The following is a 27167-nucleotide window of genomic DNA, read 5'->3' on the forward strand; positions in this document are numbered from 1 at the left end:
TCTTTCTTTCTTTCTTTCTTTCTTTCTTTCTTTCTTTCTTTCTTTCTTTCTTTCTTGTGCCCTGTGTGACTGTGCATTACCAGTCCTTAGTAAAAGGAGATACACTATATCCACTATACCAGCAGCCTTGCAACAACCTCACGGAGGCCTGTGGTGGCATGTTCTAGTATTCAACCAGATGACCTCATTGGCTACTCTGTATCAGAGATGGGGCTCCATCTCTAGAGAGAATACATTGCTTTAACATTCCACGCTACAGGTTTCCCCCCCTTCAATTCCACCCCCCTCCAAAGCTTTAGTGTTGTGTGGCAAAATATTTCTAAAGCATTTACGTAATGCTCTCATTATATAATTTCGAAAGCCTCTTATGGCTTAAACACTTAAGGGGAAACTGTCCTTTATTACTCCACCGGCAGAAAATTCCTCAGAGATTAAAAGAGAGCCCCTGATTCACAAGTGATACATTTTGTTCCATATCCCAAGAAGAGGTCTGTTTCTAATTTGGGCTGCCTCCGAAATGTGGTAATGGTGCTGTAGGGGGTCTGTGGGTGGGAGTGAGAGAATGGGTGAGCATGTCCGCACACATTGAGCAGAAAGGAGACAGTGACTAATTTTAGCCCACTTTTTATTGAAAACAATCATTTGTCCAAGCCTGATTTCCCTTGTATTTGTGGGAAAGTCCTCTTGACGTGGGTAGGATTTTACTGAATCAAAAGAGGGTGTGTGCATGTATGTGTACTTGTGATGATAAAATCTGTTATTTAATTCCAGCAACTGACTTTTTGTTTTTGTTTTGGAAAGGCAAAATTCTGGTTGTGAACCTATAAAAAGCTCTTCAAGTGCCAGCCACTAATAAGGTTGCCAGAGTTGAAACTGGAGACAGGTCCTGCTCCTCTAACGGTTGTGACTCAGAAGACCAGGGTTCAAATCTCATCTCGGACCTGGGAACTCATTGGGTGACTTTGGGCAAGTCACATTTTCTGAGTCTGAGAAATGGGAAACCTCCTCTGAACACATCTTGCCAAGAAAACCCCATGATAGTGTCACCATAAGTCAGAAACAACTTGAAGGCACACAACAACAACAGAAGAGGGAATTTCAAGTGTTGGTTGGCATGCAACCAGGCAGTCATCAATGTCTGCTGAAATTTCCTTTTCTGAATAGTCTTAAAAGGAAGAAGACCTTTTTTCAGTTTTTATTCTGATAACCTGACTTGCCAGTCAAAAATCTCTTCCACACTACAAAGTTATAGCATTTTGATTTCCCTTTAACTTCCATGACTGTATCTTACAGAATCCAGGGATAGGTAGTTCAATGAGGCACTAGAATTCTCTGGCAGAGAACCCAAAGCCCACCACAAAACTACAAATCCCAGGATTCCATAGAATGGAACCATGATTGTTAAAGTGGCTTCGAAATGGTATAATGGCAAAGTGTGAAAGAGACCAAAGGCCTAGAGAAAAACACTCACACTCGCCGCCACTGGTTAAGAGTGTAAAGGCAGTATCAGCTAGTGGTAACAGAGACAGGGAGGAATTAAGCAGGCAGAGGCAAGTTTGAAAGGGTCCATGGCACCACCAACAATGGCTGATTATTTTTATAGCTCAGCAAAACATTTCTTGATGATACTATATTTGAATTCATTACCAAGAGTTGATCTTGTCACTCTGTTTTTATATAACATTTCCATCACTAGTAGACACTAAAAAATAGAGGGCAATGAAAAGGATGTTAATAATGCATACCACAGTTGACTAGATTCCTGCCTATATTGTTTCAAAACAATTAATGTAAAGTAATGAGGAGCAGAGGAAAGGGAAACTGTATATTATTCTAATCGATTGTAAAAGAGAGAGAGAGAGACAAGGCTCATTTGTAGTTTCCCTGCCCTGCCTCCCTGGTTTTCCTAAATTCAGTACATACATTCCAGGACTTCTCTGCTTACAACAACAATTATTATTATTAGTGGGGTGGAGAAAATACCATATCATCCAATATTTCACAGATGAAAATCAGTATGTGTTGCCAAACAACATTCAGAGTATGGTAAAAAGAGTATTATAATAATATGGTCCCTCCACATTCACTGGGGTTAAGGGTGAAGGACCCCTGTGAATGTGGAAAAACTGCAAATAAAAAAACACCTCTGTCAGAATCTCCAGCTTCTCCAGTGCAACTCTGCCATCAACATCTGCCAGGAGTTGATCATAGAGTCATGCTGGAGGACCTACACATGCCTAGAGAAGTGTTTTCTCTGCAAACCTCTAGGCTCTCCAGCACAACTCTATGGTCAACTTTTAGCAGAGTTGTGCTGGAGAACCTAGAGCTTCCTAGAGAAAACATATTAATCAAAACCACAAATAATCAAATCCACAAAAGTCAAAGCCACAAATGTGGAGGGCCAAATAATAATTACACTTGGGTCTCTAGGAATCTCTTAAGTTCTCCAGCACAATTTTGCGCTATTATTATTATTAATTATTATTATTATTATTATGGAAAACCAGGGAGGCAGGGCGAGGAAACTACAAATGAGCCTTGTCTCTCTCTCTCTTTCACAATTTTCCCCAGTTTGCAGACAAATTCCAACGACAAACTGCAAAACCTCCATTAAACCAATTGGAAATGCCTTGTTTTAAAAGGCTTTTTACACATTGCCCCAGAAATTTCACAAAACTGACTCTCCTCATGATCTTGTGTTCTCGTGTTGCTTGGTTCAGTAAAAAGGGGCTTTATATAGCTAACCTAATGCTTGTATTTCTATTTTTCCTCCCTTGTAAGCAGAAGCCAGTGTTGGATCCCCCTTACATTGAAGCACACCATCGTGTCTGCACTTACAATGAGACCAAGCTGGTGACGGTGAAGTTGCCCAACTGTGCAGCCAACGTTAGTCCTGTCTACACATATCCCAAAGCCATCCGGTGTGACTGCAGTGTGTGTCTCACCACAACCACAGAATGTGAGACTATCTGAATCGTCCAGTTGGTGTAGCTTGATCTACTTTGGTCCATATTCTGCTGAAGGAGAAACTGCTGTAGGGTGGTGGACATAGTGTAAATCAGGGCAGAATGTAGCTGCTTGCTTAACTCTGAAGTTTTGTTGCCTCCTGGATCCTTACTTACAGATCAGCAGTGGATGCATCTGAGCAACTTGCACTTTTCATGATCTCTCTGGTGTAGGCACACCCTTAGAGGCTTTGCATGTTGCCATCGATTTATTCAGAATGGGGTTACCTTGCATGGAGTTACTCAATACGGTATTCTCCAGTTGCTTACTCTTGTTGTCCTCGGGATGACAGAACACAATGCAAGTATAATACATCTTTGCAAACACGTTTTATCCTATTCGCACATTTACATTTTTAGGTATCTGCTAAGAATAATAGGCCAATCCTACACTACAGTCTATGTTTTAAAACTTTATGAAGCCCTAACTATGGCCCGAGACAGATGGCTAAAAAGGGGCGTGGCCATGGCGATTTTAGGATTAGGGAGTGCTCACAAACCGCATGGTCCCTAACCCTAAAATGTGCTGCCAGCGGCATCATGGCGGTGTCCCATCCAAATGGTGCGGCGTGGGTGTGACATCTTCACGTTGCCCCAGGCCGCTTAGGGCGACCTGGCTACAGTACGGAGAGGAGCTCCAAAATGGAGCTCCTTTTTGGAAGCAGATCATTCAACGACATCCACATGGCTGCGGGAATGATCCTGAGGAGAATGGGGCATGAAGCCCCACAGACACCCCTTTTCCAGGCCACAGAGAAGTGGCATTTTGCCGCTTCTCTTTGGCCTGGAAAAATGCTGGATTGGAGCTGCAGGGCTGCCAGTGAGGCTGGCCCCAATCCAGCAGAAAAAGGGGCGGTCTGTACCATGCATAAGTGCAGAAAGAGGACAAAACACTGTGAATGGTAAACATGTCCACCCAGGTATTGGCAAGAGTGCTGCAATGCACATCAGGCACTTCTGATGCACATTAGGTGCTCCTGATGGGCATTAGGTACTCTTGATGCTCATCTGGCACTCTTATTGTGCTCCAGCACTTCCTAGCTAGTTTCCAGAAGCACATTGATGCCCACTGGTGCCCAAATCACATTAGCCATGGCACATCAGTTGCTCCACCATGTGATGTCATGGCAACATCTAGGTGAATATGGATGTGTAAAAACCATTCAGCAGTGGCATCACTAGGGTTGATTTCTGTCACCCTCCCACTTCCACTGACCTCTTGTCATACCACCCCATTGTGACTTCAAGTCATTTCCAACTTATGGCAACCCTATCATGGGTTTTTTCTTAGCAAGTTTCTTCAGAGGAGCTTGCCATTGCCATCCTTTGAGATTGAGAGAGAGTGACTTGCTCAATGTCACCCAGGGGGTTCCCATGGCTGAGTCGGATTCAAATTCTAGCATTTCCATTACATTCAATGATATACAGGAACTACGATTTATGAATAACATTAATACAAATACACTGCTATTCCTGTATATCATTGAATTAATGGCAACAGCTGTGACATAAACAACTAGCAAAATTAAAATCATACCTTTAAATTACAATATCATGAGTACAGCCTAAATTTTTTTACATGTAGATTATTTCATGTGGTTAAAGGGAAAATTTCATAAGATCTGATGTAATTTTTTTAAAAAAAGAATAAAAAATAAATATCAAATTTTAGTTATTTTAATTATTATTTTTTAAAAAGCTTGGCTCTCTCATTTCTCTTCCCACTGAGCCTCACCCCACTCATACCACCTCTTCCACTGAACTCCAGCATTTTAAAGGGATTCAGGGAAATGCCATAGCCCATTTGTTCCAAAAGTCAGATGTTTGGGGAGCAGTGGTGTCACCCCTTTAGGCTATCACCTGGTATGGCCACACCCTATGCATCCCCCTAGTGATGCCCCGCTAGTCAGTTCAATTTTTTGTATACGTAGGGCCATTTACAAAGATGTTCAATGCCATACATCCCTGGCGGAATGCCAGCCAATATTGGTGCACACATGGAGGGTAATCACGCCTTATATCAATGCATGGATGAACGGTGCACATAGATAAGGGATCTGCACAATTCTAGTGGTACCGTTGGAATATTCAGCATATAGAATCATAGAATCATAGAGTTGGAAGAGAACGCAAGGGCCATCCAGTCCAACCCCCTGCCATGCAGGAAATCCAAATCAAAGCATCTCCGACAGATGGCCATCCAGCCTCTGTTTAAAGACCTCCAAGGAAGGAGACTCCACTACACTCCAAAGGAATTTGTTCCACTGTTGAACAGCCCTTACTGTCAGGAAGTTCCTCCTAATGTTGAGGTGGAATCTCTTTTCCTGTGCATCAGAAGTGGTCTTGTTCTCTGGAGCAGCAGAAAACAAGTTTGCCCCCTCCTCAATATGACATCCCTTCAAATATTTAAACAGGGCTATCATATCACCTCTTAACCTTCTCTTCTCCATGCTAAACATCCCCAGCTCCCTAAGTCGTTCCTCGTAGGACATGGTTTCCAGACCTTTCACCATTTTAGTCGCCCTCCTTTGGACACGCTCCAGTTTCTCAATGTCCTTTTTTAATTGTGGTGCCTACACTTTATGGTGTACATTTATGCACACTGTATGCAGGCTGCTGGTCTGCAATGCTTTTAGAGTAAGATGCTATTCAGGCATTTGAACTATGGTTACATCCTTCAGGAAGATGAACAAGGATGCGCACCCTAGCTCTGCCTTCATGCATTTTTGTCATCTTCCTCAAGTGGGGAATAATGAAAATGGTGATAAGGGGGGAGGTTTTTCCTTCTAATTTCACCCTATTTATCATCCCATCCTTTTACTATCACTCTATTAAGAACACCTGAATGTAATGGAGAGTCCAGATGTTCTAGATGATAGTTAAATGTTATTTTGCTTATTCAAAGGTATTCTTTTATTGGAGAGAAGATGTGGCAGAATATTGCAGTTCTCATGGTGTTAATCTTGAGTAACAAATGGCAGAAATAAGGAAAAGTTACATCTAAGAAAATGAATTTCAACTTCAGAAATGGAAGACTAGGTGGCGGCTCCAACAGGAACGACAGATCCAGAAACAGGGGCCAAAAAAGAAGCTTTGACTGGTCATTTTGATCATTTGCTACTGTCAAATATAATTGGGACTAGCTTTGTTGTTTTATCAGAAGTAAAGTTGATTTACACTTAAAAAAAGAAAATGGATTACTTGTTTTAAAAAAACCTCAATGAATTGCTATAAAAATACTGCTGTTATTTTGCACAGAAATGAATTGCATTCAGTCCAGCTTGAAGGGGATTGTGCTATCAGGGAGGCTTATCATTCGACCTGAACATTATACATTTGAGAATGCTGTTGTGCATTCATTTAAAGTTAAACTTTTTTATAAATTGACCCACTGCAAACATTACTCTGAGATTTAAATAAAAATGAGAATGAAAAACAAAAGCTATTTGCTGAGTTGCCTTTATTTAATAAGGGATGGGGAGGAAAGGAAATAGGGTTCCTCTAGACTGTGCAACAGTTATGGGAAATGTTGGGGCATTCTGTTTCAGGTGAAGTCAAAGGCTTTCATGTCTGGCATCCATAGATTTTTGTGGGTTTTTGGGAGATGAGGCCATGTTCTAGCCCAAAAAAATCCACAAAAAAAAAACTATTCTGTTTCAGGGTTTCCACACCATATAATGGTTATTTCTGTCCCCACATCCAGTTACAGTACTTTGTAAACATAGTGGGTTTTCGGCCCCGGCTTATTTCTAGTTGTAGTGCTACCCCACCTCTGATCCACATGTTTCTTTCAGCTACTCTTTTCTCTCCCTTGAGGTGGGGCTGAGGTATTGTTACCCAAATTGCAGGGGATCCCGAGAGAGCACCCACTTATTGAATTCAAGGGGAAATTAATTATCTCAATACCAAGCACTGAGAGGGCCAGGGTAACTCTACCTGGCACTTTCTTCTTTCCGCCTGCCAACCAGGTGGCCATTATGTAACCAATTAGGATTCTCATCCACAATATGTTTTCATTGGAAGGTTTTTAATTTCCATCTGTTAGTTAAATTTATCAGGGAGTTGCTGAAACTGACACTTCTCTTCAAGCTAATAATAGTGACTTTGATTAGGAATGTCCTAGCTGTCTCCTGATCATGCTGGCTTCTTTCCAAACCTTAAGGTTGCCAAAAGTCAGAAATGCTTTGAAGGCACACACCATCATCATCATCAGTAACAGCAAAAGTAACAACAACAAGGGACTTTGTTCTTGTGCCCATACAGTCGAATCAGGTGGGCTGATAGAACAGATAGCACTACACAGAAGCAAAGGAAGTTGCCTTGTATTAAGTCATTCAGTTTGTATAGTTTGTTGAGACTTTCTGACAGAGAAGGCTAAATATCTCACAAAACTACAGTTTCCAGAATTTCATAGCACTGGGCCATGGCAATTAAAGTGGGGTCAAACTGGATTATTTCAGCAGTGAAGATGCAGATGTAGTGTGTTCACCCATTTTTCAGCAGATGTGATTTAAACAATTGTGTGTTCCTTCCTTATTTGTCCCTGTTTCTGGGCTTTTCTTCCTGAGGCTGCTTGCAGATGCTCTAGTGGTGCCTTCCAGACCTGATCCAGCTGCCAAAGACTAAACAGTCCAGACAAGCATCTTAATCAAAGAAATCCTTGCATTTTAACAAGCTGGAGGAGGAGGGACTTTTCTTGACATCCAGAAGAGACATCTCAGCTTAATTACACCAAACTACATCCAGGGTTCCTTACGCAGCTGCATGCCAATCCTGGAGACACTTATGATCTCTGTGTAAGCGACAATTGCAAGAGGATACAAACTGCCCTGATTACAGGAGATGTGTTTAGTGTCAATAAAAGGCAGGCAGCATAAGATGGAAATCTTGGCCAGCTGACAGTACTCATTAAAGCTGTGCCTAACTCAATTTACTCTTTTAAACCCATTTTTGCCATCAATACACCATGGCAGGTTGATTTCACTGGGAGTTTGTCTCTTGCTATGCTGAAGCCAATGAACATTGATAATGGTCAACAGGGCTTGAAGCTAATTTCAAAGACAGTGATTGTAAATGGACAGGGCAGGTGTGTAGTGAGGGTGTCTGGCCATTCATACTATCTGAATCCTACTTTACAGGATAAATTCTGTTTGGGATCCATGTGTAAACTTTTTTCTTTTCACAAATCTCTCTCTCTCTCTCTCTCTCTGTGTACACTGGGATGGGAATCATGTCCAGGGACCCTTTGGGATCTCATGCCTACCAATGTTTCACAGATGAAAACACATGTGCCCAAGCAACATCAGAGTAGAGTTAAGGTGCCAAAGTTATAGATTTAAAATGATAGAATAAAGAGTAAGAAGACAGACAGGAAATGAAAATGATAGGGAAAGGTAGCAAAGTCGAAGAGTAAGAAACAGGAATATAAAGAAAAGAGATTTTGTAACGAATAAAATATTGGGGAGGAAGGAAGTCAATTGTGAATAGTATTGGTAGTAGAGGAGAGTAAGAGGAGAGAAAATAGTATAATAAGGTCTTGTAAGGACGATAAGTAAGGTCTTTTAAGGTTGACAAGACTAAAGGTGCATCTATATTGTATAAATAATGCAGTTTAACATCACTTTAAGTTTGGTAGCTCCATCTGATGGAATCCTGGGCTTGGTACTTTTAGCAGGTCTTTAGTCTTCCCTTCCAAAGAGTGCTGATGCCTCACAAAACTACAGATCCCAGGATTTCTGTAGGATGGAGCCATTGCAGTTAAAGTGGTGTCAAACGATATTATTTCTTCAGTGTTGATGCACCCCAGGAAAACTGCCCCAACACTTTTTGCCCTGGTTGGCATGAACAAGGGCTACTGAAATGATGGTCCTTCAGCCACAGATCTTTCCCTAACTCTATTGGTGAGCTGCATGTAAGTTGGGGGCTGATGGATCTCATGTCATGTGTGCTGGTGAATCTGCTCTGGGTTTTAGTTCAAACTTAAAGCTGCCATGCTACACTCACATACCTTAGAGTAAACCTTATTTTAAGAACCAGCCTGGTGTAGCAGTTTGAGTATTGGACTATGACTCTGGAGGTCAGGATTCGAATCCTCGCTTGTCTATGGAAACCCACTCAGTGACCTTTGGAGAGTCACACTGTTTTAGCCCCAGAAAACACTTACAGGTCCACCTTAGGGTCGCCATGAGTCAGAAACAACTTCAAGGCACAAAGCAACAACAAGAAGCCTTCTTTTGACAAAACATAAGAGCATGCTGCAAATATCTAAAAGAACTTGCTGACTGGTTAAATCAAACGATTTGAAAGGGCCCAGAGACTTTGAGATGGGGGAAATTACTTAAGTAGCCAGAGTGTGGAAGGTGTTGGCAGCCTGGATCACTGTGAGGGTAAGAGAGGAGTGAAGGAGAGGAGCAGAATCATGCCCACTCAAAATATGTGCCTGCCTGGGAAGCAGAGCTGTCCCACATAGGACCAAGGCAATCATGAAATAACAGCAAGATTAAGAGCCTATTGATGGGTTTTGTCCACCAATGAAAAGATGCACAACACTAATGAATAGAATGCAAGGCAGCAGAAGCAGCAGGACGGACATGATATTGTGTGATAAGTACCAGCCAAAATCACCTTTATTCTGTTAAAATTCCACTTGTTAGCCTCATGTGATAATCTCCATAGTCTAACAGTCAAACTACTACATCACACTGGCTCTTAGTAATAGTTCTACTCTCTGGCATTTGTTAGAAAAGAGGTTCTCAGATGATAGGGCAGGACCCTCAGGGGTGCTCCAGAGTTGCTCAAGGGGGGCATAAGTCTTGGAGGCACTGATCTCCCCTCCTCTCCCCAAACCATTTTTATGTGTAAAATTTATACATGTGAAGGGTTAAATATTGAATTTACTTAAATGAAACTTCTAATTTGAATAATGTTGTTTCCTTATAAAACATTAAAATATGAATGTACACGAATGTGTGAATGAAAATATGCTAAATAAACAAATTACTTTTATTCATATCCTATGCCAAATGGTGTATGTGTTCAACATCTTCATGTAGATGTAAAGGAGGGTACCAAAGGTAAAAAGGGTGAGGACCACTGAATTTGAGTAGCCCTGCTAACTCTGATTCAGATAAACTGGATCTAATTCAGGAAAAGTCAATGGAATACCAAACAGTGGAATACCTACCAAGTCCTATGAGAAAGATTGAAGGAACTGGGCATGGATAGCCTGGAGAAGAGAAGACTGACAGTGAGCAGAGCAAAGGATAACAGACTTCTGATACTTGATGGGCTGGCACAGAGAATGACTTAATGATTTGGAAAACATTTCAGTTCAGATTGGACCAGTTCAGAGGCTGCCTGATTTGACCTGAGTCCATATCTCAATTAGGAGATCAAAATCTTAGAATCATAGAACCATAGAGTTGGAAGAGACCACATGGGCCACCTTCATTCATTTCATTGCGCTTCATGGGGAAATCAACAAATGATCATGATAACTTTTCTCCTGTTTGTGAGAACTTGATAAATTTTATAGGTAAATAGTTTCTTAAGAGAGGATTATGCCTGTCAAACTTCAGACAAACAGATACACAGCGTGTGTGTGTGGCTATGTCTATTAATTTTTTAAAAGCAAACTGTTAATGACCATTGCTTTTTTGGTTGAACTGGATAAATTGCTTGGAAGTGCAATTTGTCATCATAGCAAGGACTTTGCTCTTTTTTTGTCATCACTAGATTTGGGGGTATGGTGATAGCAGGAAGGTGAGGTTTGCAATATGATCCCTGAAAGTTGTTCACCCTGTTAGCTCTTAGTTGGAGCAGCATAAACTGTCAGCATATGGTTTGTCTCTTCTCACTGAGTGAACATATGCATCTGAGGAAGTAGACTTTAGAGGCTGAACAGACTGCCCCTAAGAGATGCCTCTGTGCTGTCCCTGGAAACCTTGGGTTGGGGATGCTGCAACCACATGCCATGCTCTCAACCTGGCAGTTCCATGACACAAAAAGAAGCCACAAAAACAGCTTTTGTTTGTACCACGGAAAGGGTGCACTAGCTGCTGTGGACATGGCTCTTCCATGGCTCTTTGCCGCAGTGTGTGTAAATGCTGCACCAAAGACACGGTGTGACACCTTCCACCATGCAGTGGGGCGCACAGTGTCACACCAGTGTGGAGGCGGAGTTGGGGCACACGGCGTGCAGTCACCACGTCCCCACTCGGCCCTGATGTTGGTGTTTATTGCTGGTCTATTTAGGCCCTTTAGTCTACAAAAACTCATGCTGCCAACTTGTTTCTTTAGTTAGTATCAAAGGTGCTACACAATCTTTCTACATGCTGAGTCAAGCGAAATGATCTATTTAGCCCTTCTCTTCTTGCAAAAATGGGCCTTGAAGCAGTGGAAGAAGTCTGTCGTTGCATGTAGCTTTTCTCACCTATGTATCTTCCATTTAGCATGCTTTGTTTTGTAGTTGTTCACTGCAAAGTAAATATGGGCCAAATTTGCAAGTCTGAATGCTGATGCACATATGTCTGAAGAAAATGCCATCGTGGGAAGAAAAATGAGGCCCTGCCATCAACAACAGAACAATACACAGATTACCATGGGAATCACTCCCCCTTATCCAGGGTCACACAGTATATATACACCCACTCTCTTCCAGGTCAGCATTCCCTGAAGATGCCAGCCACAGATGCTGGCGAAACATCAGGAATAAACTCTTCAAGAACATGGCCACAAAGCCTGAAACACCCACAAAAAACAAAAAATGGGCTAATTGAAGTGTTTGACTTGGAGACAGGAGAAAGGGAAGGAACAGCAATACAGTCGGCCCTCCTTATCCATGGATTTGTTATGCACAGATGCAAGCATCCACGGCTTAAAAATATTTTTAAAAAGTATACATTCCCAATTGCAAATTTTGATTTTGTCATTTTATATAAAGGACACTATTTTGCGATGCTATTGTATTTAATGGAACTTGAGCATCCATGGATTTTGTTATCTGCAGCAGGGGGTCCTGGAATAAAATCCCATTGGATACCAAGGGCCCATTGTACTTGCCTAATCTGCTCTTTGCAATGATGCAGATCGAGCCCAAAACTCAAAACCCAAAAATTGAGGGGTGGAGGAAGAAGGGGGTAATGCTGTGTGTATTTGTGTATCTACATCATCCTATATTTTAGTTTTGAAAAATGTTTAAGTCTAATTCCTGCCTTTTGAACCTTAGGTTGTTGGAGGAAAAAAAGAGTTGGTAGATTTCCTGTTGGCTAGAATTAAAAAAGAAAGAAATTCAGGTGTAGGCAATATACATGTAGTCCCTTGTACAGCCAGGCTTTTGATAAATAGTTTCAAATAAGTTTTACAAATGCAAAATCAAGTCATTTCATAATTCATTTAGTAAGAAAAACATTCCCACACATGGAAGGATAAAATGCCAGTATAGTCTGATGGCTTTTCTTTGGATTATGCTTCATATATAAAAGGAAGGCAAAATACAATAAATGAGAATCTGATCCCTCCCCACACACAACATTTTCTGAAAACAAGAAACATCTGTAAAGACTGAATTCAAACTAGACGCCTACATTTCATCTACATTATAACATAGTCAGCTCCTAAAGAGCTACTTATGTGTTTTAGCTGCTTTAAGATTCAGGGTGCATCTACACTGTAGAAATAATACAGTTTGATCCCACTTTAAGTACTATAGCTCCTATGTAATCTTGAGATTTGTAGTTTCACAAGGTCTTTAGATTTCTCCACAAAAGAGTGCTGAAAACTAAAAATCCCAGGCTTCTGTAGGATGGGACCATGGCAGTTAAAGTGGAGTCAAACTGCATTATTTTTACAGTGCAGATGCATCCTCAGTCATATTGCATATTTGGACTAGAATGGCTCAAACTACTTCTAGCTTCAGCCATTATTGCATCGTCATACTGCAACAGATCCGTCTGTTGCTTGCTGAAATCCACCAACAATGAATCCACTTTCTCTTGGCGCTGTTTCAGGATTAGGATCTTTGGATACCTCTTCTTTCTGGTACATTGTCATGGATCTTGACTTGCAAAAAGATTTCTCGTAGCTGCTTTCCATTATCAGCCTACTTCTGCAGGGAACATGGTCACAATATGGACCTGTATATCTGCCTTCCTATGGAGGTCTGCAGCGATTAGGGGAAAACAAGCAAGTTAAGATGTAAGAAGGCCATGAGGTTGTGGTTCAGAGAAGTCATAGACTCTGAGGAGCCTCTTAGCCTCTGTCACAGGTGTGGAAGGGATGGTGGATGGGTTGGATTGGACTGAAACGCCAGTACAGTTCTACATTTTGATCCCTGGTGTTGTCATACGATGGTACAACAGCCCTTGCAACCTTTGGCACAAGGCTTCTTCTTTGTCTTGGGACTAAAGATGGTGAGTATGGCTTCATCAAAGACCGCTTTGAGGCCTTTCTGGGTCAAAGCTGAGCACTCCAAGTAGCACTGGGCTCCTATCTTGAATGAGAGAGAAAGACAGGCATGATAGACAATGATAATATTCAGGGCCAGATTATCAGTGGTTCAACTAGTGCGGCTCCTCACTATGTGAATGGAAAAGGTGAACTTTACTTCCACGTCCTCCCCAGTTATTTGGTCTCTTGATGTTTTTGTTCTCATTGACATTTCTGTCTAAATCCTGACTAGGGGAGACCCAAAGAACCAGTGATGCTTGTGTTGACTCACCACTCAACAATTCACTGAGTGGGTCTACTTTAGTTAACAACAGGATGCTAGTCTTGGGGTTTGTCTACACTGGAAACAAACCCAAGGAAACTACACTGCAGCTACGGGGTAAGTATGGGATTTCCCACCCATGTAGACAACTCCTTTGTGTATTACTTCAGCAATGGAGTAAAACCAGGCTGCCACATACAAAATGTCTTGTTCCATCTCTCAATGGATTGCAGGCAAGCAGAGAGACTGTTGATTCAGCTTTGCCTGTACTCAATCCTAGACTACTATCAGTTTTAGGAAAACAATACCTCTTTTGCCAACTTGATGCCATGTTCATAAGTTAGGGGCTTCTCTTTCATATACAGTAAGCGAGCCAATGTTTTGGGATCATCTCGAAGGTCAATCTAGAAAATAACACACAAACATGAAGATAACGTGTTGTTCACAGTTATGGCTTCCCAGAAGGCGCAGGAATTTTCTCCTTCCATTTCATCTCATCTCATCTCATCTCATCTCATCTCTCTCTCTCTCTCTCTATCTATCCATCCATCATCTAAAAAAGCTCAGAACCATAAGGTTGCTTGCATCTCTCTGTTTTCTCTCTACACACTGTCCTTAGGAAAAGTCATTAGCTCTTTTGGTTTTTCCTACCACCTGTATGCCGATGACACCCAGTTGTATCTTTCCACCCTTGACCTTTCTCCAAGGCTTGAACAGCAAGTTTCGTCTTGTCTCACAGCTATCTCGCAGTGGATGCGCCATTGGTGTTTGAAGCTCAACATGTCCAAGACGGAGCTTCTTGTCTTTCCTTTTAAGTCCACCCTTTAAACACTCCTTTTCTGTCTCTGTGGACAACATTTCTATTCAACCAGTCCAGCAAGCCCGCAGTCTTGGTTTTATCTTTGACTCTTCTCTGTCGTGTATCCCTCAGATCCAGACCACAGCCAAGGCTTGTCGATTCTTTTTGTACAATATTGCCAAAATCCGACCATATCTCTCCGCCTCTACTGCCAAGATCCTGGTCCATGTCCTAGTGATCTCCTGACTTGATTACTGTAACGTCCTCCTGGCAGGGCTTCCTCTTTATCACCTCCGTCCTTTAATCTCTGTCCAGCATTCAGCTGCATGCATTATCACTTCCACCCACCATTCTGACCACATCTCTCCTGTGTTGGCATCCCTTCACTGGCTCCCTCTCCCTTTCCGCATTCAGTATAAGCTCCTGCTGTCGACATTTAAAGCCCTCCATGGACTGGCCCCTCCTTACTTATCAGACCTTCTTTCTCCTCACCTTCCCACCAGGGCCCTCCGTTCTGGTAGTCAAGGTCTGCTGTCTCAGCCCAGGATTTCCTCTGCCCCATCCCAGATTTGCCCCTTTTCACTTGCTGCCCCTCCCTCCTGGAACCTTCTTCCCCCACAAGCAAGAGCCATCACTTCTTTAACCAGCTTCAAAACGGAGTTGAAAACCATCCTGTTCAGAGAAGCCTTTCCAGGCATTGCATAATTGTCGCTTACTATTTGATGTTCTTTGGTGCCTGTTTATCAAACCATTTCCTGTATTGCTATGTACTGTATATGTATTATCCTACTTGAGAGTATGTATTTTCCCTGGAAGAAGATTAACCATCCATTATGAAGCCAAGCCCTCCCTCCAGTCCATCTGCCTTGGTCCAGGCCTTGGAGGTAGAGAGGAACTGCTGGACCTCATCCCCTTTCCCTCCACCACTCCCTTCTCCTTTTGTGTCATGTCTTTTTAGATTGTAAGCCCGAGGGCAGGGAACCGTCTAATTAAAAAGATTGTATGTACAGCGCTGTGTAAATTTACAGCACTTCATAAATAAAGGTTAATAATAATAATAATAATAATAATAATAATAATCTAATTGGTGGTCCAAGAATAATCAAACCTGGATCCAATTAAAGAGTCCAAGAATGATTAAACCTGGATCCACTCCATAGTAACTTGAAAGAAGGAATTCATATTTCCACCCCTGGCTAGGACTCTGGACAGGTGCAGTGTTGTGAGTAAGTTAGCATAATATACTGCAACATTTTGTTACAGCTTATTATAAAACCAATCAGTCCAAAGGGGATCAGATCATGTGGTGCTGGAAGAGAACAATTATGGTGCCCAATGTACTTCCTTGGAGAGGAAATTCTAGAGATGTGGTACCATGTAGGAAAAAAAATGTGTGTTTTTTGTTCTCCCCCAATCTGTTCATTGCAATGGGTCCAGTGTGAAGCTGTCAAACAGTGGCATCACTAAGGGAGTGCAGAGGCTGTGGACTGTATTGAGTGACACTATCAGAGGAGGTGACACCGAAATGCCTGTCTATAATTTTTTTTGTGCAGCTATAACCAATGAGATGCAGAAGGAGGAAGGGGAGCAACCAAACCTCTTGAGCCCTTAAACTGATCCCAACTCATGGAGACCCTGTGCATGAGCCATTTCCAAGGCCTCCTATTCTCCACTGCTCTGCTTAGGTTTTGCAAATTAAGACCTGTGGCCTCCCTTATTGAGTTTAGCCACCAAGCATGCAGTCTTCCTCTCTTTATGCTACTCTACATTTTCTAGAATTATAGTCTTTTCAAGTGGGTCATGGCTTTTCATGATGTGGTGCAAACATGACAGCCTCAATTTCATCGTGATTTCCAGGGAGGGTTCTGGCTTGATCTGTTCTAGCACCCATTTGTTTGTTTTTTGGCCATCCACAATATATAGAATCACAGAATCATAGAGCTGGAAGAGATCAGAAAGGTCATCTAATCCAACACCATTCTGCCATGCAGGAAAACACAATCAAAGCACTCCTGTCAGATGGCTTCTGTTTAAAAACATGCAAAGGAGGAGACTCCATCATTCTCTGAGGCAGTGTGTTCCACTGTCAAACAATTCTTACTGTCAGGAAGTTCTTCCTAAATAAATTGATTTTCTTTCTATCTAAAGGTGACCCATTTTAAACACACACTCACACTCACGCACACATGTTGTCCTTGTGGGAGGTGTGGCTTCATTCGGAAAGTGACATTCATAGCTATCCTGTGAAAAACATTACAAAGGTTTCTGTATCCACTGATATCGGAGATGGTCCATGGGGGTGACAACAACCCTAGTGACACACTGCTGTCAAAGACTGAAAATGTCAAGTGTGTTGTTACAAGCCTATGTTTTGCAGACTGCTGTTCATAGGCTTCTCAGCTGTCCCCCCCGCTCACCCTCATATTCACCTGCGTTCCGATCAGAACATAAGGCACGTGGGGCATGCACCCTTTCAGTTCGGGCACCCATTCCTCCTGGACATTGTGATACGATGCAGGGTTGACCACAGAGAAACAGATCAGAAACACATCAGTGTTGGGATAGGAGAGGGGCCTTAGTTGATTGTAGTCCTCCTGTCAGAGAGAAAAGGATATGCCTTATATCTTTACAACAACATGCAAATGGTCATTTAGAGCAAACCTGAGCCCTGGACTTCCTCCAGTATGTAAATGGTTCCTAAGGTCTCTTCAGCATCAATTATTGGCCTAAAACAGGGATGGACAAAGTGCAGCCCATGGGGCACAGCCTACCCAGAATTAATGCAGCTTTACACTGCTTTAAATGCCATGGGGGTTCATGCTATGGTATTCTGGAATTTATAGTTCTGTGAGATGTTTAGCCTTTTTTTGGCAGGAGCTCTGGTGCCACAACAGACTACAAATCCCAGCATTCCATAGGATAGAGCCATGATAATTAAAGCGGTGTCAGACTGCATTTATTCTGTGATGTGACAGCAGCCCACAGTACATGAAGCATTAATTACAGTTATATAGAGTATAGAGCTTATCGCATAAGGAAAGAAAGTGAAAGTGCTACCAGGCAGTAGTACCTTTCTACATGATTTACTGTATGATATTGTAGTTCTTCAGTTTGCTTCCCAGGGGAGACAGTCGTAAAAGTGAGTCTTTTATTGAATGGATGTTTTCCTGCTAGAAAAAAAGACTCACTTTTACAATCATCTTCTGCAGGAAGAGAATGGAAGCACTATTACATTATGCAGTAAGGCATGTAGAAAAGTGCTACTATCCAGTTGAACATTTGCTTTCTTTCCTCGTGTGATAAGCCTGCATGTCATTCAAATAAAAAACACAAGTGTAACCAGTGAGATTAAGTGGCGGTGGGAAGGAGTGGAAGCCTCTGCAGGATCTTCAGCAGCAAGAACAATGGGGGCGAGGGGCACACAGATCTTTTGTAGAAACCCTTTTCTTTTCAGGGCAGCAATTTTACCCTGAGATTCCACCCTTTGCTCAGACTTTTAGGACATTATCAGACGGAAAAGAATTGGAGGCAAATTGGTTAAATCCCGTGCAGTAGCAGAATTTTAAAATCTGCAAAACACCAGTTTTGCCAGGTTGTTTTTCAGATGCATTGGCGTCAATGAGAAATAACGCAACACTAATCAAATACAGTTGAGCTGCAGCCATTGGCTATACAGGCTAGGGGTTGCTGAGAGTTGCAGTCCAAAAAGTTCCCACCTCTGTACATGTTGGAAAATTCAGACTTGTGGGATTTACTCTGTGTGTGTGTGTGTGTGTTGTCAGAGAATCCCACAGCAGGACTGTGATGGGTGAGGGGAATTTTACTATTACTTGGCTATTTTACTGTTACTTAGAAAAAGAAAGGGGCTTCCCATTATGAGAAATTTTGGACCATTCTCTGTAGATGCCAGTCATAGATGCTGGCGAAACATCAGGAATAAACTCATCTAGAACGTGGCCACATAGCCCAAAAACCCCACAAGAAATTATGGATGCTGGCCATGAAAGCCTTCGACTTCACTTTGGACCATTGGTTTGACTTTGATCTTTGATAAGGCTTTACATAGCAAGGACTCTTTAAAGAACTGGCTACTGAAGAAGGCAACACCCATCAAAGCACCTCTGGCTTATTCAGAGCATTTGCTGGCTGTTCTCTGTAACTACTGGGATTTATGCCTATGACTTTTGCTTACTTATGCTTGTACGTCTCTGGTGTTAAATATTTATTTACACCTTTGCAATGAATCATGCAAAGCTATCCCATTTGTTTCTTTATAGTATACACATATTTTTGGCTGGCTGAATTGGTGTTGATTTATTCTAAATTTGCTTTTATTATTTGTAGGAAGAAATATAAAAAGTATTATTGATAATTGATACTCTGGAAGTGGTATGCCTAATGGAGGGGCCATGCGATCTACTGACTGAAGTAATCAGTAGCAGTCAACATTTAGTAGAATTGAAGACTCAGATGTCTCTAAGCAGGCAACTCAGGCTCGGAATTTCCTTTCAGTACCAGAATACGAACCAGTTTGGTGTAGTGGTCTAAGAGTCAAACTAGAACACTAGGAAAATAGAGTTCGAATCCCTGTTCAGCCATGGAAACCCACGAGGGGACTTTGGCAAATCAGAGCCCTGTTACAGACAGCCAAAATAAAGCTGCTTCGAGTCACAGTGGAGGTACATGTTTCAATGATGCATGCGTCCTAAGAGTCCAGAAGCCACACCAAAGCCACGCTCCAGTCCTTAACAGGCCATACTCTCTTAGGCCTCATTCCCACTACATAATAAACCGGTTTTCAGATTGATCTGACCTGGTTTAAATGGCCCTTGTTCGCACTTGCACCAAATTCCTGGAATGGTTTGTTGAGGACCTCCCAGCGCTAAACCTATTTAAAACACTTCTTCCAGATCCACTGAATTCCCTGTGTCTCTTGCAATGAATTGATTCAGCACTAGTGTGAATGAACTGCGGATCTGAATCAGTTCCCTGTGGTGCGGTCACCCCTGTAACATAGCGCCATGTTGAATCAATCCATAGATGAATGTGAACGTGAAGTTTTTGCATAACGGAAAATCCCATTATTACAGAAATGGCTGCTCCATGAATGATTCGTCAACGGGAAGAAAGCAGGACACACTTCATTGACGCTTCAGAGGTGCGACCGGCTATCCTACCTCTGCACTTCTGAAGTGTTTGGGTTGTGATTTCAGCGCGGTAAGTGCCTCGTGTGATAAGGTCCAGGGTCTCTTGGAGATCTCTCATTTATGTTGCGGTTGTGTGCCTTCAAGGCATCTCTCACTTATGGTAACCCTAAGATGATAACAAGGTTTTCTTGGCAAGATTTGTTCAGAGGTGGTTTACATTTGCTTTCATCTGAGGCTGAGACAGTGTGACTGGCCCAAGGTCACCCAGTGGGTTTCCATAGCTGAGTGGGAAGTCAAACCTTTTTCTCCAGAGTTGTCATCTCTGCTAAAATCACTATACCACACTGTCTGGGGTCATCATAAATCAGAGTTGACTTGATGACACATAACAAGAACAAATAAGAACTGAGTTTGTAGTGCTAAATGCACTCCTGATTTCTTACGGCACCCACAAACTTTATTTGGTCCAAAACACACTGCAGAAATAATTAAGTTTGAAACCACCTTAACTGCCCTGGCTCAATATTAGGGAATTCTGAGAACCCTGGCTTTATGAGACATTTAACCTTCTCTGTCTGGGAGCCCTGGTGCCACAAAAAACTGCAATTCCCAGGGCAGGGCAGTTAAAATAATCTCCAACAGTATTATTTCTTCAGCATGTTTTGGACCTTTATTTCATCAGCCCAATTGATGGTGGAGCCATTTTGCTGGTGCTATCATTAAAAGACTGGCTGAGCTTGGAAAAGTGGCCATGAAAGTGAAGGGATTCAGATACAATTGTTCTCAGAAAACAGGCTCTGATTGAAAAATCAGAGCACCCTTGGAAATCTACTTCAAACCACCTAGTTATCTACCACTAGATCCCAAATCTATCATGCACCCATCTTTGCCGTTTAGCTGATTCTGATGTGATTGCAAAACATAACCTCATAAAAGAACCACAAGATGGCACTCCATGCTCACACAGTGACCATGACTGTACTTCTGGTTTGTTCACTGCTTCTATTTCAAGTTTTTGAGTCTTTTTGTAGCTTCTTACTAAGGACAGCCTTCCCCAGCCTTGTATCCTCTAAACGTGTGAGACTACAAGCTGACTCTGGACTATGGAAGTTGTAATTGAACCCATCAGCTGGGCACCACATTCAAGAAGTCTAAGAATGTCAAAAACAAAGCATCATCAAACCAGGATTCTGCAAGAATGCAAGGTTTTTTTTTTAATGACACATGCTGGAATCTAATGTCAAGAGGACACTGCAACATCCCAGAGGAGACATGGAGGAATTCATATGTCATTTTAAACAAAAATGTGAAATTCAGAGGCACTGGTGGGATCCCCATCAATGGAGTGGTGAATCACTTGCCTCTGGGTTTCAATCTAAATTTTGAAGGAGCCATCTAGCTTGGTGAAATCTATCCTCACAATAGGTCCACAACTTGAATAGCTTATTTAAAGTTCAGTCTGAAGCTTGGAATGGATTTCCTGCCTCACTCACTGATGTTGGAAGGAGCTGCCAGCCTCAAACAACTAAGTTTGTAGCAGCCTTTATCAATCCTAGATAATTTTATGGAAGGGTAAAGCTTGCATTTTTGACTCTCATGTATAGGGAAAATAACTTGATCAGTATATATACGTGTGTGTGTGTGTGTGTGTGTGTGTGTGTGTGTGTGTGGTGACACAAAAAAGAAATCAAAATGAAGAAACTGAAGATATATTACCTGTCCGGCAGTGTCATAGAGCCCAAGCAGATGTTGCTGACCACCAACTGTCACTGTTACTGTAAGAAAGAAAGAAAGAAAGAGTAAGGAAAAAGAGAGAAAAGAAAGAAACTTTGTAACTGTCATAAATAAAACTATTCCATAAATTATTATTAAAATACTTTTAAATTACCCATAGAATTAAAACCATTTAAAATGCATCCATTAAAACAACTTAATCTCTTTTAAAAAATATTTGCTAGTTTGATGCTTCAGGATAAGCCCACATATTAGTCAACAGATCCATGCAGTTCACTTGTTCCTAGGATCTGGGAATAGCTGGATCGGTGTTGTTGTATGGCTTCAAGTAGTTTCTGACAAATGGTGATCCTAAGGTGAACTTACCATGGTGAACCTATCATGGGATGAGTTAATGGAATGCACATTGCATCTGTACCTTGAACTCAGCTTGTAGCATTGGAAGTAAGTTGAAGAAAAGGGGGGAAAGTGGGAGGACGAGAGAGAAGCTGGAACATTTGAAAAGCAGCTGTTAAAAGTGTGATGACAGAGGGTTAATCACGACTGTCTCTGCCAAATTGGGATAGTTGGAGGGTATGAAATTGTTTTAGATATTCTACCCTTACCCTCTAAAGGGGCCAAATGTACCAGTTTCCCCCCATCCTCACGTCGCCCTGTCAAAAGGCCTGATTTGACTATGGACTGTCTACATGTGGGAGGGGCAATCCTGCAGTGAATCTGGGTCATCCCTGCTATATGGCGAATTTAAAAGATTCACCATTTGTTTCAGATGTTCCCAGAAAATGCTGACCACTCTGGAGTGAAGCCAGGTGGCAGTCTACACAGCATGCTGCCCAGCATCACCTCCACTGGTGAAGGTTGCTCACACTGAGGTCAGAACAAAGCGCCTAGCCATGTGATCGATATTGGGTATCTTGTTTTTGGCCTCAGAGGGAGCAATTCACAGCAGCAATGGGCAGGACAGTGGCATGCTGTGTAGACAGCTGCTTGGTGTTGCTCTGAAGTGCCCAGGTAAGGGGGGGGGTTGGGTCAGCTTTCAAGGAGCCCTGGTGGCACAGTGGTTAAATGCTGATCATGCAACCTCAAGGATGTGAGTTTGTTGCCAGGGCTCTAAGACTGACGCAACCATCCATTCTTTTGTAGGTCTGTAAAATGAGTACTCATTTTGTTGGAGGCAATTGGCTTACAGATTGTAAATGACTTAGAGAGTGTTGAGTTCACTGATGAGTGGTATAGAAATGTAAATGCTATTGCTTTAGGTCCAGAATACTCTGGGGGCTGCCCCAGGTATTCTGGCCAGTGTAGGCTCATCCCTAGTCATTTCTCCAGATAATCTGGTTTCATTGTCTGCAAATCTAGGGCTTGACTTCCCTCCCTCCCATCTACTGATATCTCCAACTTGTGCAGGGGTGGGGATGTTTGAATACTTAAGAAACCATATTTAGCATCTGAAATTCTGTTGGCTTCTTAAGCAGACAAAAATTCTACTACAGATGTGGTTCAGCATTTTTGGTTGGCGTAGAATGTCTGCATTCAGTTCAGTTGGCAGAAGCCAAGTTGCAGATGTGGTGCCATTGAGTACAGATGTGAATTACACATTTCATACCACATGTGGGTGTGCATTGCACTTTTCACATTAAAGAGGGATGTGCATGGCTAATGGATGTGCTTTGTCCATTTGGTTGTGCATTCAGCTGCACATTTGTTGTCTTGGTGCACTTGTGCAATGTAGCTATTCAACACAAAGGTTATGTATCACAATTAATGCAGAACTCTGAGTGTGGATTGTGTGCTATATAATCCCAAAGTAGGATCTTGGCCACTGCCTGGACATTGAAAATAGCATGAATAATATTTCCTCTGAAATTGGGATTTCATTCAGCAACCATGCAAAATGACCCTTGATTAGCCATGAGTTTGAGTGATATTTTTATAGGCACCAAACTAATGTTCATTATCACATATCAATTGTGGCAGATACACAACCCAACCATTATTCATTGAAAGCCTTGACATTTATTTATAGGGGATTCTCAATGTTCTTCTAGTTTTATGAGTAACATGAAACAGATGCCTGCCTATTAGACAAATCCCTAAGTTTTACACAGACAAGAAAATCTAGGCAGAGGAGTGAAACAGACAAAAGTGATAACAGATGGATAGAAAAGGTGAGATGGATGAAGATTAATTTTTTATTTTTTCTCTGATAAGGTTTAGAAATGTTAGAAGGTATCACAAGGATCATTTAGTCTAACCCCCTGACAGTGCACCAATCTATAGAATTTCCTTATATGTGGGAGAAACCAAAATTGTCCGATCCCATCCCTGCATCATGGAAGAGTAGTTACATGTATGCAGACTTGAATCTAAAGCCAACTAGTTATTTCCAACTGCAGTAGATCTACTGAAACGACTGCTGAAGGGTGGGACATCATGTAAATAGATCTCAATGATTCAGTGGCAGGCATCCTTTTTGTGACTGGTGTATGTTGTGCTACACATGTGGAATTATTTTTTAAAACAATGTGCAGTGGTTGCATCCAGCTGAGAATGGTGTGAACAGAGTTTCACATGTGGGTCTGTAATTCCTTAAAGTACATGCGAAAGTGATTGGCCTCTGTGCACCGTCTTTACAATTGCACAATGGGTGGCTAGCCTTGTGCAGTGACCATTGGTCCACATCCATTCAAAGAGACTGTCAAAGTGATTCACACACTTTGGTTGGAAATGTTTTCCAGCATTTGATCCTTGCTGGACCATTTCCTTTGTTCTTCTGCAGGTCATAAGACACCTTCATGGTGGATGAAAAGCATTCTCCTCAACAAAGTTGAGTGCCAAACATCACACTGTCTGGTTTTTTGATACCCCCTCACCAGGGAAAAGATGACATTCACAAACTGATGCTCTTGAACAGCAAGAGATCAAAGGAAGCTCACCCAGATTAGGAAGAGACCCCGCTGTTTGTATTTTTGCCTTTAAAAGCCTGGAACTGGTTAGTGACTCTTCTCCACAGGATGTGTTTGGGTTATGTCTGGACTGGTAGCTATTACAGTCATTTTCCTTCCTCTTCTTCCCTTTCAGGGATGACAGTTATTAATATCTTCAACCCTTGTATCTGAATCTACTGTCTTGATGAGAATGTGGAAGTGAGAACACCCACTTGGGAGAGAGTAAGGTATTTTCTTATATGTTTATCTCCTCCAACATTCATCTCTTGATATATATTTTGGGTTTGTGCTCTGCTATTCCTCCCAAGAGGGCAGTGAAGCATCAATTGAGTCATAGAATCATAATGCTGGAAAAGACCAGAAGAGCCATCCAGTTCAACCCCTGCCATTCAGGAATACAAAATCAAAGCACTCACGACAGATGGCCATCCAGCCTCTCTTCAAAAACTCCAAAGAGGGAGGCTCCACCATTCCCAGAGGCAGAATATTCCATGGTCAAACAGCTCTTACCATCATGAGGTTCTTCCTAATTGTTACCAAGTCTGGAATTTTATAAAAATACCCCCAAAATCCCTATCCCAAAATGCATCTGTGGAGGTAATCAGGTGGCCCCTTTCCCCTGGCATCACTTGATCATAGAGGCCTCCAAGCAAGTTCTGCATCCATAGGGTGAAGTATGTCTCCTGATGACCCTAATGGAAAGGCATTATGGGAGCTGTCCTTTGGCTGCCATGACCTGAAAGTGGAGAGACCACGTAGGCAGCAGCCTTACTTAGGAGTTGCAAACAGGAAAGATTCCTTCACACCTAGGAGACAGATTTATGACAGACACAAGCCATTCCGGCAACAATAGTTTTCCCATGGCCTATGGATCAAGTGATGTGTAAATTTGGTTTACTTTGATGTAGGACAAGAGCCTCCACTGGCTACGTGACTAGGAACCTATTTAAAGTCCAGTTTTTCCTTTGTTCGAAGTTCCATGTTGGTGGCAGGCAGGCACTCTGTCAGTCTGCTTCTCCTGGTTCCATGCACCCCTTTCCCCATTTTCCTTCAGTGTTGCTGCAACTACCTTGATTCCGAGGGAAACCATTGCAGGCAAGTATTTCCGTTAGAAGGCCTTGTGTTCTCTTTCCACTTTTCCTCTCTTTCTTCTATTAGCCTTCAGTGACTGCATGAGTGAATGTATGTGTGTGAGTGTGTGTCTCCTTGTGCATCAATAAACTAGATTAAAATTCAAAGACTTTGCCTTTGCATCAGTTCCTGGAAGTTCTGGTCCCTTCGTAAACAGGCTGGGAGTCGATCCGAGAGGGGTACTTGTAAGGAGCCCCATATTGGTGTGTTGAGCTAATTAATATTCCCCAAAATTTGAGCAGATATCCTTACATAATGGTGAGGTGGAATCTCTTTTCCTGTAGCTTGAATCCATTGCTCCATGTCCTAGTCTCTGGAGCAGCAGAAGACAAGCTTGCTCCATCCTCAATATGACACCAAATACTTAAACAGGGCTATCATATCCCCTCTCCACCTTCTCTTCCCCAGACTGAACATACCTAGCTCCCTAGACCACTCCTCATAGGGCATGGTTTCCAGATCTTTCACCATTTTGCTTGCCCTTCTCTGGACATACCTCAGCTTGTCAATATCCTTCTTGAAGTGTGTATCCTGAACTGGACACAGTATTCCAGGTGAGGTCTGACCAAAGCAGAATTTAGTGGCACTATTACTTCCCTCAGTCTTGATGTAGCCTAGGATCTCAAGGTTGCTCTCCCACCCACAACCTTGAGAAAATGGCAAAGAAGGTTGGAAACCTCAGGGTATGGGATGATCCTGACTTGGGCAACCCTAGTGTCAGATTATCATTTGGATATCAGGGCTCTTTAGGTGGTGCTAAAGAAAGAATCCTTCCTAGAACCCAGGACAACTGTGATTGCCCATCAAAGAGGGCCTCTTAACATTATCTTTGCCGGTCATATGAGCAGACTTGTCTTTATACTAAGAGCTGCAGCACATTGTCAAAAGGAGAAACACTCTACTGTAGAAGAACAGACATCCAGTTTATTAGGTGAAATGACTGAAGCTCAGCAGAGGGAGTGAGCTAGGAGTTCAGCTGTGCACTACTGGGAGGGTGAAAGAGATCTGAAAGCCTCTATCAAAGAGTCACATCAGAGAATGAGGTTTAAAAATTTGCGTTGGATTATGTCCTCTGGAAATCTCCAATCCATGCAGAGCAAATGAGTGCTTCTAAGCAATGCAGGAGATACGGATGCTTTTCTCTGTAATTCTGTTGCCAGTCCTCAGCATTATGGAACATGAGAAATTATGGGTGTTTAGAACTGAGATAAATAGTTGCTTTGAGCAACATCAGAGTGTGATCATAATGGCAAATGTTATTAATGCTGAAGAACAGACAAGCTAGGAGAAGCTGCTGTAGCTTTTTGCCTGAGTCCACAGGGAAGGGCAAGAAGGCAGCATGGTGTAGTGGTTTGAGCATTGGACTATAATTCTGGAGACCAGAGTTTGAATCCATGTTTCGCCATGAAAGCCCACTGGTGACCTTGGTCAAGACACATGCTCTCAGCTCAGAGGAAGACAAAGGCAACCCAACTCCCTGAACAAATCTTGCCAAGAAAACCCTGTGATGGGTTTGCCTTACAATGACCATAACTTGGAAACAACTTGAAGGCACACAACAACAACAACAACAAACAACAGGGAAGGTCAAGATGCCGCCCCTCCTCTGTTTTCCCTGTCCTGCTGAGTTAATGGAGTGAAAACTACTTTTGAAATTTGATCTCAGTTTGTGGCAATTAAGTAGGCTGAGGATAA

At 42.2% G+C, this 27167-nt stretch overlaps 2 protein-coding genes across 2 annotated transcripts in view; one reads left to right on the forward strand and one right to left on the reverse strand.

Annotated features, from left to right (window-relative positions):
- GPHB5 (glycoprotein hormone subunit beta 5) overlaps positions 1-3058 on the forward strand; it is a 10962-nt gene extending 7904 nt beyond the window's left edge. The window contains exon 3 of the mRNA XM_042445995.1: positions 2785-3058. Coding sequence (XP_042301929.1) covers positions 2785-2973 — 189 coding nt within the window. The 3' untranslated portion in view covers positions 2974-3058. The remainder of the gene's footprint in view (positions 1-2784) is intronic.
- An 8975-nt stretch (positions 3059-12033) lies between these two features.
- Positions 12034-27167, reverse strand: part of RHOJ (ras homolog family member J) — a 71505-nt gene continuing 56371 nt past the window's right edge. The window contains exons 4-7 of the mRNA XM_042460805.1: positions 21376-21434; positions 16942-17106; positions 14022-14117; positions 12034-13494 (exon numbers count right to left, since the gene is read on the reverse strand). Of these exons, the coding sequence (XP_042316739.1) occupies positions 13345-13494; positions 14022-14117; positions 16942-17106; positions 21376-21434 (470 nt within the window). The 3' untranslated portion in view covers positions 12034-13344. The remainder of the gene's footprint in view (positions 13495-14021; positions 14118-16941; positions 17107-21375; positions 21435-27167) is intronic.

The sequence above is a fragment of the Sceloporus undulatus genome, chromosome 1, assembly GCF_019175285.1.
Source record: "Sceloporus undulatus isolate JIND9_A2432 ecotype Alabama chromosome 1, SceUnd_v1.1, whole genome shotgun sequence".
Lineage (NCBI taxonomy): Eukaryota > Metazoa > Chordata > Lepidosauria > Squamata > Phrynosomatidae > Sceloporus > Sceloporus undulatus.